The sequence below is a fragment of the Mesocricetus auratus genome, unplaced genomic scaffold, assembly GCF_017639785.1.
Source record: "Mesocricetus auratus isolate SY011 unplaced genomic scaffold, BCM_Maur_2.0 Super-Scaffold_100004, whole genome shotgun sequence".
NCBI lineage: Eukaryota > Metazoa > Chordata > Mammalia > Rodentia > Cricetidae > Mesocricetus > Mesocricetus auratus.
The window spans coordinates 93,620,962-93,635,878 of NW_024429189.1; the positions used below are offsets into that span (position 1 = coordinate 93,620,962).

At 40.2% G+C, this 14,917-nt stretch overlaps 1 protein-coding gene across 1 annotated transcript in view; it reads left to right on the forward strand.

Moving 5' to 3' along the window:
- The window catches only part of Ap4e1 (adaptor related protein complex 4 subunit epsilon 1), a 64,036-nt gene that overhangs the window by 1,753 nt on the left and 47,366 nt on the right, over positions 1-14,917 (forward strand). The window contains exons 2-4 of the mRNA XM_040746238.1: positions 1,086-1,157; positions 4,200-4,323; positions 9,268-9,341. Coding sequence (XP_040602172.1) covers positions 1,086-1,157; positions 4,200-4,323; positions 9,268-9,341 — 270 coding nt within the window. The remainder of the gene's footprint in view (positions 1-1,085; positions 1,158-4,199; positions 4,324-9,267; positions 9,342-14,917) is intronic.

The following is a 14,917-nucleotide window of genomic DNA, read 5'->3' on the forward strand; positions in this document are numbered from 1 at the left end:
CCAGAAGAGAGTGTCCTGCCCATGAGGCTGGGGTTTTAGACCGTTGTAAGCCACCAGACGCCAGAGTGGGTGCTGGGAAGCAAACTGCGGTCCTCTGCAAGAGCAGTGTGTAGTCTTATCTGCTGCATCGCCCCTCCAGCCCACGCTAGTTCTTCATTAGCCATTGGTGTGCAATTTAAAGATAGCATTGCAATCTGGGCGGTGGTGGTGCACGCCTTTAGTCCCAGCACTTGGCAGGCAGATGCAGGTTGATGTTTGACTTCGAGGCCAGCCTGGTCTACAGAGTGAGTTCCAGGACAGGTTCCAAAGCAGGAAAAAAAAAAAAAAAGCATCGTATTTTGGTGCTCAGTGGAACTGTGTGCCTGATACAGCACTTGAGTGCAGGAGGCAGTTCTTTTTTACTGTTTTGTGTGCTCCAGGGATTGAACTCAGGCCATCTGGCATGGCAGCACACACCATTACCCACTGAGCCATATCACCACCCCCATTTTGAATTTTTTTAATTTTATTTTATTTTTTTTCTTTTCTCTCTCCTGCCTGACTACCTGCCTGCCTCCCTCCCTCTCCTGCCTGCCTCCCTCCCTCTCCTGCCTCTATCCCTCTCCTGCATGCCTCCCTCCCCTGCCTGCCTCCCTCTCCTGCCTCTCCTCCCTGGATTCGAACTCAGGACCTCTGGAAGAGCAGTCAGTGCTCTTAACCTCTGAGCCATCTCTCCTCCCATTTTGAATTTTTAAAACCTATTTATTTTTATTGTATGTGCATTGGTGTTTTGCCTACATGTATGTCTGTATGAGGGTGTCAGATCTCAGAGTTAGAGATAGTTGTGATCTGTCATGTGGGTGCTGGGAATTGAACCAGGGTCCTCTCGAAGAACAGCCAGTGAGTGCTCTTAACCACAGAGCCATCTCTCCACCGCCCCCATTTGGAATTTTTTAAAGAAGTTTCTCTGCCAATCTTTACTAGCAAATGAATGAAATGCAGAGGGATAATAGGTTAACCTGAAAATAATTATTCTTTCCAAGGAGGGTTTTATGGGTCAGGGAATATAACTTTTCTATTTAAATTACAATAATTGTATTTTTCAGGAAGAAGAGAAATTAATCCAGCAGGAACTGAGTAGTCTGAAGGCAACTGTGTCTGCTCCTACTACAACACTGGTATGTCTGCACAGTCCACCACACTTGCATGTGAAGCATGGTTCCATGTAGTATGATTTTTTCAAACAGCACTCACTGAGCAGCTATTGAATGAGTAACTGGCTGCTCTACATTGGCAATTGTGAGGCTCTTTGCACATCTTCAGATTAGGACCTCAGTTTTTGTTGTTATAGGTTTTTGGTTTTTTTTTTCATTGACATGTACTAACTATATCTGTATAAGGTACAATGTATCAATTCAACACAATGTACACAATGTGTATTGCTACTTAACATTTATTACACTTGAAAATGTTAGTGTTTGTATGTTTGTAACCCTGTGCTTATGTGTACAAGCCATAATGAGTGTGGAGAAGAAGACAAGTTGGGGGAGTTGGTTCTCTCCACTACCTGTGTCCATAGAATTGAACTCAGGTCATCAGGCTTGGTGGCAAGAACTTTGACTCACTGAGTCATCTTGCTGGCCTGACACTTGTAAAAATGAGGTGTCTTTTCCAACTAGCATTTGTTCATCAAATGTTTAGTGGGTGTTTTTACAAAAGAAATAATAGCCGGGCGTTGGTGACACACGCCTTTAATCCCAGCACTTGGGAGGCAGAGGCAGGCGGATCTCTGTGAGTTCGAGGCCAGCCTGGTCTACAAGAGCTAGTTCCAGGACAGCCTCCAAAGCCACAGAGAAACCCTGTCTTGAAAAAACAAAAAACAAACAAACAAAAAAAAAGAAATAATAAAATATGTATTTATTTATTTCGAGGCAGGATCTTTCTGTGTAGCCCCAACTGACCTAGAACTGATAGGCCAGGGTGACTTTGAACTCACAAGGATCCACTTGCCTCTGCTTCTGGGTACTGGGAACAAAAGTGTGTATTAACACATCTAGACTGTGGAGTCCTTTTTGTGTGTGGAAATGTTTATCCCCTAGGAAAAATCAAGGCCATAATTTTGCATAAATACATGGTCATAAACATGAATATGCGAAGTCTAAGAGAACATGAATGCATCTTTTTGTAGTTATAATACTCAGGGAAATAAGATTCAGTGGATGGTGGTGGCACACACCTTAATCCCAGCATTCAGGAGGCAGAGGCAGATGGATCTCTGTGAGTTCAAGGCCAGCCTGGTGTACAGAATGACTTCCAGGGCAAGCTCCAAAGCTACACAGAGAAACCCTGTCTCAAAAACCAAAATAAAACAAAAAACTCTCTCTCTCTCTCTGACAAATGTTAAAACAAATTTAGTAGTCCTAATTAATTAATATGTTAACAAGTTACCTTTTACTGCTTTACACACAAGTAATTTGAACTTAACTGCATCTCCCTAATATTTTCCTAAGATATACTAACACACACACGCACACACACACACACAGAGAGAGAGAGACAGAGAGAGATACAGAGAGAGACAGAGAGAGAGAGAGACAGAGAGAGAGATACAGAGAGAGACAGAGAGAGAGAGAGAGAGAGAGAGAGAGAGAGAGAGAGAGAGAGAGAGAGAGAGAATACATCATGTGCTGGGGTTAAATGTATGCCCATCATGGCCAGCTATTTTTAAGATTTAAAAATTTTTTGAGACAGGATCTGATGTATCCCTGTATCCTGTATCCAGTATCCCTGGCTGGCCTGGAACTTACTACTATGTAACTGAGGATGACCTTGAATTTATTCTTCTGCCTCTATGTCCTGATGTTGGGATTACAGATAGTTGTTTATAGAACAATGAATTTTCTGTATTCCTCCTCATTTATGATCCTGACATTGAATCCAGAACTAAATGTGCGCCATCATTGCCAAGTTTTAATTTCAGACATTAAAATAATCTGAGCTTTTCTCTGTTTTGAAACATATTTTTATTACTAACAAAACTATGCTATAAATATTGCTAATGCAAATGTCATTCTGATAAAATCTAGTAAAGAATTTGTTTTGGATGGGTGGTAATGCACACCTTTAATTCCAGCACAGCCAGAGCAGTTACACAGAGAAACCCTGTCTTGAAAAACCAAAAAAAAAAGATTTTTAGTTTGTAATGGCCACACGGGTCATGAAATTATGGGGCTGGAGAGATAGCTCAGCAGTTAAGAGCACAGGTGTTTTTCCAGAGGACTTGGGTCAATTCACAGCACCCACATGGCAGCTCACAACTGTCTGTAACTCCAGTTCCAGGGGACCTGACACCCTCACACCAATGCACATAAAATAAAATTTAAAATAAATTATTCAAAAGAGAAATTATGCCTCTCAGTTCACAGTATTGAGTTATTTAAAAAGAGAAGAGTACTTATACAGCAGATGATTATACATCTGTAATATAATAATGCTGAAGAAAGCCTGTGTTGAGTTTGATTTTTTTTTTTTCCCGTGTCTTTTATTCTAGTCTACAACTCCTGGGCTCACACAGTCCTTTGTTAAACTCCTAACTCAGTTCCTCAGTTCCTGAGTGCTAGGGTGATAGGAATCCAGCTGGCTTGCAGTTTGATATTTAAAATTGAATATTTTCATTACAGAATATATTATCAACTTGTATCAATTTTCTAGATGTTTTCATATGATGAAGCATATTCAAATGGATGTTCCCCCCTTTGGTTTTTTGAGACAGGGTTTTTCTTTGTAAGTGCTCTGGCTTTCTGGAACTCACTCTTGTAGACCAGGCTGACCTTGAACTCATAGATCCACCTCTGTGCTGGGAGTAAAGGCTTGTGTCATCACCATCCCACTCAAATTGATTGTAAATGCCAAATATGACCAAAGTGTATGAAATTTTGTCTAGTCAAACTTTTCTGGGCACATAGAATTAAAAATAGCTTCAGGTAGTTTATAGTGTAATTGTCAATAAAATATTTGAACTAACTCTTTGACATCAATAATGTTAGTGATTGTTAGAAGCAACTTTTATTTCTATATTCTGATATTAGGGAATTGTTTTATAATATGTATATTAGTTCTTCATCACCAGGATAAATAACTCCCTTGTTAAATGAGTGTGACATACAGAAAAATGAAAGCATTCGTTTGTTTACATAGTGATTGGATATTTCACTTTTCAGAAAATGATGAAGGAATGTATGGTGAGACTAATATATTGTGAAATGCTTGGATATGATGCTTCTTTTGGCTATATACATGCAATCAAGTTGGCCCAACAAGGAAATCTCTTAGAAAAAAGAGTGGGTATGTATAAGTTTAAGAACTTCTTTCTTTCTTTTTTTTTTTAAGGTATTAACCACTATAAAATGATGGCTGATATATAGTATGTTTCTAGAGCATTACATTATGTATTTTTTCTTTTTTTATAGTCCTAGGATTTTTTTATAGTCCTGGGATAGACCCTCACATACTAAGGCAAGTTCTCTACCACTGAGCTATATTCCACCCAGATTTCCAAGGCTAACACTTTAGAACACAAAGCCTATACATAAAACCAGCGTTCCTGGATATGAATCATTTTGAAGTTACAGGGAAGATTAAAGGGTGCTTGATCATGGGATAGTGAGATGCTACATGCAGATGTAAAACCCAGTAAACTGGACATACAAAGCCAGTGAGTTTCTTATATGTAAATTGTCCTTTAGTAACTCATGCTTTTTTTGGGAGGGGGGTTCAAGACAGGGTTTCTCTGTATAGCTTTGGAGCCTGTCCTGACACTCACTCTGTAGATGAGGCTGGTCTTGAGTTCACAGAGATCCTCCTGCTTCTGCCTCCCGAGTGCTGGGGTTAATTAAAGGTGTGCACTGCCACCACCAGCAGTAACTTATGCTTTAAGAAGCCTGTCTAATTTCATTAATTTTGTTTGTTTGTTTTTTGTTTTCGAGACAGGGTTTCTCTGTATTGTTTTGGAGGCTGTCCTGGAACTCTCTCTGTAGACCAGGCTGGCCTCAAATTCACAGAGATCCACCTGCCTCTGTCTTCAGAGTGCTGGGATTAAAGGCGTGAGCTACCAAACCTTGACTGTTTTCTTTTCTTTTTGAGACAGGGTCTCAGTATATAACCCTAGCTAGCTTTGAGCTCACAGACATCTACCTGCTTCTGCCTCCAGAGTTCTGGGATTAAAGGTATATGCCAACATGCATGTCTGAAAAAAAGGGTTTTTTTACATTATTGTTGAACATTATAGGAGAAGTGAAAAACAACTTCATCTTTTTCATTTGAAACGGGAGGTGTGTTAGATATGAATGTATTTGAATTGTCTAGAATTCAGTCTTGGGAGGAGATGGTACTGGTAGATTCCAGATTCAGGCAAAATTCTAATGTTTATTCCTTGTGTAGTTTTCCTTCTCCATTACTTTTTCACTTTTCTACCTTTACTGTTTCTTCCTAACATTTTTTCAACATTGAGCTATTTTTCTTTATTCCCTTTATAAGTTATCTTTTTTTTAGTTGAGAAAATAGTGATACCCCTTTTCTTTTAATACTTAAAAAATGGGCTGGAGCTCAGCAGTTGGAAGCACTGACTGCTCTTCCATAGGTCCTGAGTTCAATTCCCAGCAATCACACGGCAGCTCACAACCATCTGTAATGGGATCTGATGCTCTTTCTGGCATACAGGCATACATACAGATAACACTCATACATAAATAAGTCCTTAAATATTGAAAGCAATTTTAATATCTTTATTGCATGTGTGTGTGTGCACATGCCACAACACATCTGTAGAGGTCAGAGTCAGCTCTTCCTGCTGTGATGCCCTTCTTAGTGTTAGCCATGTTGGTAAGGGCTCAGAAAACAGGTTTGAATGGTCGCCCATTGTATGCCGCACACTGCAGTCACACTTACAGGTGACAACCTAATTGCTCCAGTTGGAGACTCTCTGCAGTGGTAGAGGAGAGGTTAGAGACAAACATAGAAGTTAATAGTTATAATGTTAAAATTACTTCCATGACCATGGACCATGAGATGTTCTCATAGAGTCAGGTCCAACGTCAGTGGAAACTCAATTTCCCTGATCTCTGAGTCTGGAGTTCTGTAGAATGTCTTTAAATATTAAAGGCTAGACTTTAGTTAGACTTGGCTTTGGTCTGGCCAGTTTTTGTTTTGGTTTCCTTTGCAAAAATACGGGACTTCAGCCTACTCTCTTGTTACCTGATTGACCACTGTGTTGGCATAGGCAGGAATTCCTGAAAACAACAGATAATTGAAAATACTGGGACTAGCAGTGGTGACAAATATCTTTATTCCCAGCTCCCAGGGCAGAGGCAGGTGGATCTCAGTGAGTTTTGAAGCCAGCCATATGCCAGGGCTATATATAAGGATCTTGTCTGGAAAAAAAAAGAAAGAAAGAAAGAGAAAGAAGGAAAGAAAGAGAAAGCTGGATATATATTGGTGGTGTCTGTTTTTTTTTTTTTTTTTTGGTTTTTACGAGACAGGGTTTCTCTGTATTGTTTTGGAGGCTATCGGTCCAGCCCAGCCTCGAACTCACAGAGATCCGCCTGCCTCTGCCTTCCGAGTGCTGGGATTAAAGGTGTGAGCCACCACCGCCCGGCTGGGTGGTGTCTTAACTTGCTTTCTACTGCTGTGGTAAATCACTGACTGTATTAGCTGCATTCTTTAGAGGAACAGAACTGACAGCATGAATATTTACATGTGCAATTGATTGGAGTAGCTTTCAGCCTGTGGTCCACCTAGTCCACAATGGCAAACTCCTGACAGAAAAGCCAGGAATCAGGCAGTTGTTCAGCCCACAAAGCTGGATGTCTCAGCCAGTCTTCCGTCTGTGTTGGGATCCCAAAGAAGATTACAGATATCGTCGGGCTGACAACAAAGATTAGCCATCACACTCACCAAAAGCAACTTGGAGAAGAAAGGGTTTCTTTCAGTTTACCACTCCCAGGCCATAGTCTCACTGAGGGAAGTCAGAGCAAGAACTCAAGCAAAAGCTACAGCAGAGCGCATGCAGGAATGCTGCTTGCTGACTTGCTCCACCATGGTTTGATCCTTGTAACACTCAGAACCACTTGCCTAGAGGTGACACTGCCCCAGTGGACTGGACCCTTCCACACCGGTTATCAATTAAGAAAATACCACCACAGATTTGCTTACAGGCCAGTTGGATGGAGGCATTTTCTTAGTTGAGTTTCCTCTTGAAGTTGACAAAAAGACTAAGGTGCCTAGGTGATGCAATTATTCCGAATAGCTGTTGCTACATTTTGATTTTTAGACTTAACACACATTTTTTATTCCAGTTTTATTTTGTACCATGCACTGCTCTCTGCTTCTTGCCTGAGGGCACAATGTGATCAGCTACCTCCAGTTCTCACCACCATGTCTTCTCTATCATATTGTCTTGTTCTCAGATTGTGAGCCCAAACAAACCCTTACTTACTTTGCTTTTTGTTTGTTTGTTTGTTTGTTTGTTTTTGAGACACCGTCTCACTATGTAGACCTGGCTGCCCTGGAACTTGCTGTATAGGTCAGGCTGGCCTTGAACTCACAATGCTCCTGCCTCTGCCTTCTGAGTGTTGGGTTTAAAGGCATGTACCATCACTCCTGGCTTTAAGTTGATTTATTACATGCTTTGTCCCAAGTTTTAAGTAGCTTTTTGAAAAAGAGTTTGTTTATTTATGTGTATGAGTTTTGTCTACATGTATGTGTGTGCACTGTGTGCATGCCTAGTGTTGGTGGAGTCCAGATTGTTGTCACTTATTATTAACCTGAATGCTGGGATTGCAGGCATATACCAATATGCTCAGTTTTATGCAGTGCTGGGAATTAAACCCGGGACTTTGTGTATGCTAGGCACGCCCTCTCCCAACTCAGCTGCATACCTAGTCCGTACTTCATTCCTAGTCATATCGGATATACTCTGTAAGTCATACTTCATTGTTCTTTATTACATCTATTTTTAAATTACAGAGCATCCTTTCCTTTATTCTTTGTCAAGACAGGCTGTTTGTTGTAACAGAATTAAGGTTTCATTAATATGACCTTTGAACTAGTTTATTGACTTTAGTGTTGGTGACTTGGGTGTGGGTGATACCTTAGCTGAACAGGTGTGTCCTCAGTGAGAAGACGTAGCTTCTGCTAAAAATGCTCCCTGGTCTCGTCAGCTTTTTCCTTCCTTGTGGACGTAATAGCTGTTTTCCTCATCACTGAAAAAATTTCAGTGAGTTATGCTGCTCCTTTGTGGTTATGAGGCTAGAAGCTGCTAAATGATTTCTCATGTCATACAATGGACACAGATGCATGGGTAAGGTTAAGGATAGCTAGCAGTAGTGTCTCTATTGAAAGGGTTAAAAGGCTTGAGAAGAAAGAAGAATGAGGATGAGAGCTAGGTAATCAGGCCCAAGGTACAAGGGGACTAACTGTCTGGGTTTGAGTCATGGTTCTATCATGTAATAGCTATAGACTTTAGGATGTTAACCTCTCTTTTGATTTCATTATTATACTGGCATAGTAATCATACGTACATCATAGAGTTGTTTGGAGAATTAAATTAGGCAAGGCTTGTAGAGTTATTGACACAGAGTAACTAATAAATATCATTGCCAATATAAAAAGTGGCCAGAAATGCCATAAAGCACATGGATTCCATGTTCCATTTGTCCTGATGTCTGTAAAATGTATATTCATCCTTAGTCCTAAAGTATATTTTTGAAATAGAATGCTTAAGATAGCGAGTATATCTAATGTTGTAGACAGTGTGTCTTTCCTCAACAATTATTCTTACTCAACACTGTCTTCAAATTGAGAAAATAAGATATGAGTAACATGATTATATCAGATAGGCTGGTTTTAGACAGTTCATATGATAATGTAAATAAATCATCAGTGACTCAGTGCTAACTTAGTAACTAGATTGTTGAGTAATTATGTGTTTGGCCCTAAGATAGAGAATATTTGATTGATTATGCAGAGATTCTCACTAGAACTCTGACATTCACAGGGCTTTGATTGGTATCTACGTTGTAGAACCTGTAGTTGTGAATGTGCAGGATAAAGAACACCTGAAATCTTCTTAGAGCAGTTTGTTAACCTTGTATTTTATACTTTGTTTTTATATTGCCTATAACTGATACATTTCACTCTTAAAAGTTGGGGTAGATTATGGCCTTAACTTAACAGGGAAGGAATTTTGGGGGGTTACATAGTAATGAAAACTTTTTCTTCATTTTTTAATAGGTTATTTGGCTGTTTCTTTATTTCTACATGAAAGTCATGAACTTTTGCTTCTTCTTGTGAATACAGTGGTAAAGGTACTGTATCTCATTGTATGCTGGTTAGTATGAAATCTTATTTCTGCTGTCATATGACACTTCTCTTTAATCACAGTTACTTAAATTTTGAAAGTGTAGGTGTTCTTATGGCATTGACTTAGAAAAATATCTTTTAAAGACTTATTTTTTACATTATATGTAGGTGTAGGGGCAGATGCCTGTGGGGGTCAGAAGAGGGCATCAGATCCCTTGGAGCAGGAGTTACAGGCAGTTGTGAGCTCCCTGGCACAGGCACTGGGACTTAAACTCCAGTCCTTTGCAGGAACTACCATTGAACCGCCTCTTCAGCACCTAAAAGGGTTTTTTTCTTGTTTGTTTTTAAAACTCTGGTTGGTTTGGAGCTCACTATGTAGACCAGGCTGACGCCCGACTCACAGAGATCTGCCTGCCTCTGCCTACCAAGGGCTGGGATTAAAGGTGTGCACCACATGCCTGGCTCTTTATTTTTGGCATTGAACTTCTGATCCTCCTAGATCCACCCCTCCTGAGTGATGAGATTGCAGTGTGCACCATTACAACTGGTTTATGACCAGTTTATGGAAACCGAACCCAAGGCTTTGTGCATGCTAGACAAGCACTCTACCAAAATAACTACACCCATAGCTCTGTTTTATTTTTCCGTGTGTGTGTGTGTGTGTGTGTGTGTGTGTGTGTGTGTGTGTGTGTGTGTGTGTGTAGGACCTTTCTGTCCTCCTCCCCCTTCTTTCTGAAACAGGATCTCAAAGTGGCCTCAAAGTCACTTTGTAACTGAAAGATGGCATTGAGCTCCTAACCCTCCTACCTGTACCTCCCCAGGGAAGTAGGGATATAGGCCTATGCTGCCTGGATTATGACATTTTCGTACAAGTATTTAGATGATCCTGTGATTTCTGCCTTGTGTCCATTTATGTGATGTAGTAAGTATTAATTTGAATATTTTGAACCATCCTGCACCTCTGGAATGAAACTGGCCTCATTATGGTGCATGATCTTTTGATTTATTCTTGAATTATTAGGTGTGTTAGATTTTGTATGTTTTACACAGGGTCATCATGTTTCCCTGGCTTTCTGCCTGCTTCTCCCTCCTGATTGCTGGGGTTAATGTGTGCTCTATCATACCTGGCAATCTGCAAGTGTTGTTGTTTTTTTTTTTTGGTTTTTTTTTTTTTTTTTTTTTGGTTTTACGAGACAGGGTTTCTCTGTATTGTTTTGGAGGCTGTTGGACCAGCCCGGCCTCGAACTCACAGAGATCCACCTGCCTCTGGCCTCCCCCCACCCTGGGATTAAAGGCATGTGCCACCACACCCAGCTATGGACTTTCTTTTTAGTTAGATTTTATGCATTACTGCTCAAGTCCTGTTGCTTGTTGTTCATATATTTAAATTATCTCACCTTTGTCTGATTTTGTTAGTATGAATCTATAAATTTATTTATTTTAGATTTCCCAAGTTTAGTATAATATAAAATTTTAAAACATGTTCTGGTGATTTTTAAAAATTTTGTCGGTATTGCCAGACTTTGGTGGCACACAGCTTTAATCCCAGTACTCGGGAGACAGAGGCAGGTGGATCTCTGTGAGTTTGAGGCCAGCCTGGTCTACAGAGTGAGTTCCAGGACAGCCTCCAAAACAATACAGAGAAACCCTGTCTTGAAAAAACAAAACAAAACAAAAAAACCAAAAAAAATTTGTTGTTATCTATTAAAATGTCTCCCTTTTCATCTCTAATTTTATTAATCTGTGTCCACTTTCTCTTTGGTTGTTTTCCCTGAGTGTTGATCTCATTTGTCCTTTCAAAGAACCAGATATTCCGTTGAGTCTTTGTTTTTATTTCTTTTTCATTAATATCTGTCCTTATCTAATTTTTTTCCACCTACTGCTTTTAGATTTGACTGTTCTCGTCTAGCCAAGACCCTAAGATACATCTTTACACTATTTATTTGCATTTTCTTTGATTTTTTTAAAATTTCAATTCTATTTGTTATTATGATTACTGCTTGTGTGTGTGTGTGCTCAAGTGTGTGCCGCAAGAGTGCATGTTCCATGTAAAGGTCAGAGGGCAGCACTTTGGGGAGTTGGTTCCTCCTCTGTGGGTTTCAGGGATTGAACTAAGGCAACCAGGCTTATGAAGCATTTACTTTACGTGCTCAGCGAGGTTGTTCCCTTCTTCAACTCTTCTGACTAATTTTAGCTTAAGCTCTATTCTGCCAGTTAGTAGGACATTAACGCCTGCTCCATCCCCAATTCCATTTCCTTGGCTACTCTTTTCCATCCTTTCACCCTAAGGCTATCTGTGTTTTGAGTGTGAGGTGCATGCGTGGAGGCATACTGGGGGTTTTGTTGTTTGCTTTTTTTAATGCAGTATGGCATTTTGTGTCTTTCAGTTGGTGAAATGAGGCAGTTAGTATGTATGCATAGTTAGTATTGCAAGGCGTCTATTAATTCCTGCCATTTTGTTGACTTTGTAGTGTTAGCTGTTTTCTTGATCCTCCTTTACTTAACGTTTTTGTGTGGTTTATTTTTCCTGGACTTCATGAATATGTTCATGTTCTTTTCAGTCTGAAAGATTTCTTCAAGTATCTTCTGTAGAATTTACTTAGTGTTGGGGTTGGAGAGATGGCTCAGAGGTTAAGAGCACTGACTGTTCTTCCAGAGGTCCTGAGTTCAATTCCCAGCAACAACATGGTAATTCACAACCATTTGTAATGAGATCTGGTGCCCTCTTTTGGCCTGTGGAAACACATGCAGACAGAATACTGTATATGTAATAAATAAATCTTTAAAAAAAAGAAAGAATTTACTTAGTGTTTTTTAAATTTCTTCAGCCTTCTCTAAAGTTTTTTTTTGTGCACATTATTTGTAGATAATAGTGGGTTTCATTATGGCATCTTTATACCGGTAGACAATGCAGTTTAGTCATGATTACTCTATTGTCCTCTCTTGCCCCTCTGACTCCTGCTAGTCCTCATGGTCTCCCAGCTATCCCCCCTGCTATGTTCATGACTTTTCCTTGTGTGACCCAATGAGTTTCACTAGTGTTATTTACAGGAGAGTAAGTCAATGCTTATCAGCAGGCATGTGGGCACCTCACTGGTGGCTGGCTACACTGCAGAAGAAAATGTCTACCCTGCCTCCAGACAACTGCCTTATATACTCTTAGGAGGACTGGAGCCCAAGGGCTCTTTTCTCTTCCAGGACAGAGTGTTGATGGCCCATTCTTGTGCAGAGTCTGTGCAGGTAATTACAGCAGCTATGAGCTCAAGAGTACATATCCATGTGAAGGCTGGAAGTTAGCATCCTGTCCTCCTCCCACCTTCTCCCTGGCTCTTACATTCTTTCTGCCCCTTCCTCATGATGTTCCCTGAGCCTTGCAGGGGTGCTGTAGATGTTCCATTTATGGCTGGGCATTTGACCATCATTCAGTCTCACAATGTTTACCAGAGAGTCTCTGTAGTTACCATTACCCTGTTTTTGTTGCAGGAAAGCTTTTTTTTTCTCTCCTTCAGTTTACAGACAACCTTGCTGCACATGGTTGTCTGGCATTTGTCTTTCAGAGCTTGAAATACAACTCCAAGTCTTGCTGACTTTAAAAGTTTTGCTGAAAATCTGTTGTCTTGAGGAGCATGCCCTTACCTGACTTGGTGTTTGTCTTAGCTACTTTTCTCTTGCTGTGATAAATCTCCATGACCAAGGCACCTTATAAAGAAAGCACTTAACTGGGCTTATAGTTTCATAGGGTTAGAGCCCATGAAGCAGAGCAAAGGCATGGTAGCAGGAACAGCTGAGAGCTGGCATCCTGATCTACAACCATGAGAAGAGAGTGCACTGGGAATGGTATGGGCTCTTCAACTCAAAGCCCACCCCCAGTGACACACTTTTTCCAACAAACTTCCAACAGTTTCACCAGTTGAGGACCAAGCATTCAAATATATGAGCTTATGGGGGTCATTATCATCCAGACACCACGGTGTTTCTTACAGCATTTAATACATCTTCTGCCTATTTGACATTTGAGGCTTAAGATGATCAGGAGGTTCTTTTCATTTATCTGGTACCCTAAATGCCTCCTGTACTTGGACAGGCAATCTTTTTCCTTAAGTTTGGGAAATTTCTGCTATAATTATATTGATTATGTTTCTATGCCTTTCTTAATGCACATGATTTATAGATTTTATCTCTTCATTGTGTCCAACAGATACTGAATGTTCTGTTTGTACTTATTGTTTTATTTATATTTGTTGTGATCTGACTGTTCCAATTCCTCTACCCTGTTATTCTCCAGATCCTGGTATTCTGTCCTCCCTGATGGGGGATGTTCTTTTATATATGTTTCTCTTATTGGTTGATGAATAAAACACTGTTGGGCCAATGATGAATAAGGCAGTAAGATAGGCATAACTAGGAGAGGAGGAGAAGTCTGGGAAAGGCAGGCAGTAGAGCCCACCAGGATCAGTTGCCATGTAACTGCCAAAGGAGTTAGGGGTCCAGACCCTTCTCTGGTAAGATAAGACCATGTGGAAATGTTTAGATTGATAGTAATTGGTTAATAATTAAGGCAGAGCTAGTCAATAAGAAGCCCAAGTTACCAGCCAACAGTTTCATAATATAGTGTCTGTGTGCTTATTTGGGGCTGATGTGTGTGCAGCTGTGGGACCAGGCTGGCGGTTAAGAGTCACCTCCGCTTTATCCATTCTGTCAGTGAGGCTTTCCATGGAACTTTTTGTTTGACTTAATTATATTTTTCATTTACAGTATTTCAATTTAGTGGGTTTTTTTGGAATTCTGCTTTTATACCTTGTGTTGACATCTTTATCGAATTCAGCTCTTGATATTCTCTTGAGATTCATTCACAGTTTACATTTGCCCACTTTGAGGTTTTGACAATATAATCATTCTCTTGAATTCTTTGCTTTGAGGCCACTAATATGAACTTAGCAGATTTTGGAGGAGTTCTGTTACTTTGGTTCTCGTGGTTCTGGAGTTTTGTAGTACCAAGTTGGTGGCTAGATTTCTGTTTTTAAATTGCCCTGGTGGAATGGAAGTGCTTGCAGTCTTCAAGAGAGACTGGCTGCATAAGAGGGCCAAAGTACCATTTTCCCTCTGCACTGGAGTCAATTCTCAGCACTCACCTTGGAGAAGAATTCCATCTGCAAACACAGTCAGTGTCATTGGGATAGCCCACTATGAATATGCAGTAATCAAAACCCATATAGAGTGCTATGTCGACTAGCATAATAGTTATTGTGGCTATGAATGGAAAAGAAAAACATTAAGGTTGCTGATGTTTGGGGTAACAGAAACAAATTAATGTTGGGGTGATAGAAAAAATAAAGGAGGGAAAAGTAAGTGGAAATGGGAAGCATTAGTAACAAGGTTAGAATGGGAGAGGAGGCAGTTTTGACTAAATGTTGAATGAAAAGAGAAAGGTTTAAAAAAAGGCAGTTATAACTTAAAACACTCTCGCTTTTAGGAGTCTGAGACAGAGATGGCACAAACTGTGTCAGCCCATGCTCTTTAAGAAGGCCTATGAAGAGGAAATGGACTAGGAAAGAATAAGAAAGGAAGAAAAGGAATGAAG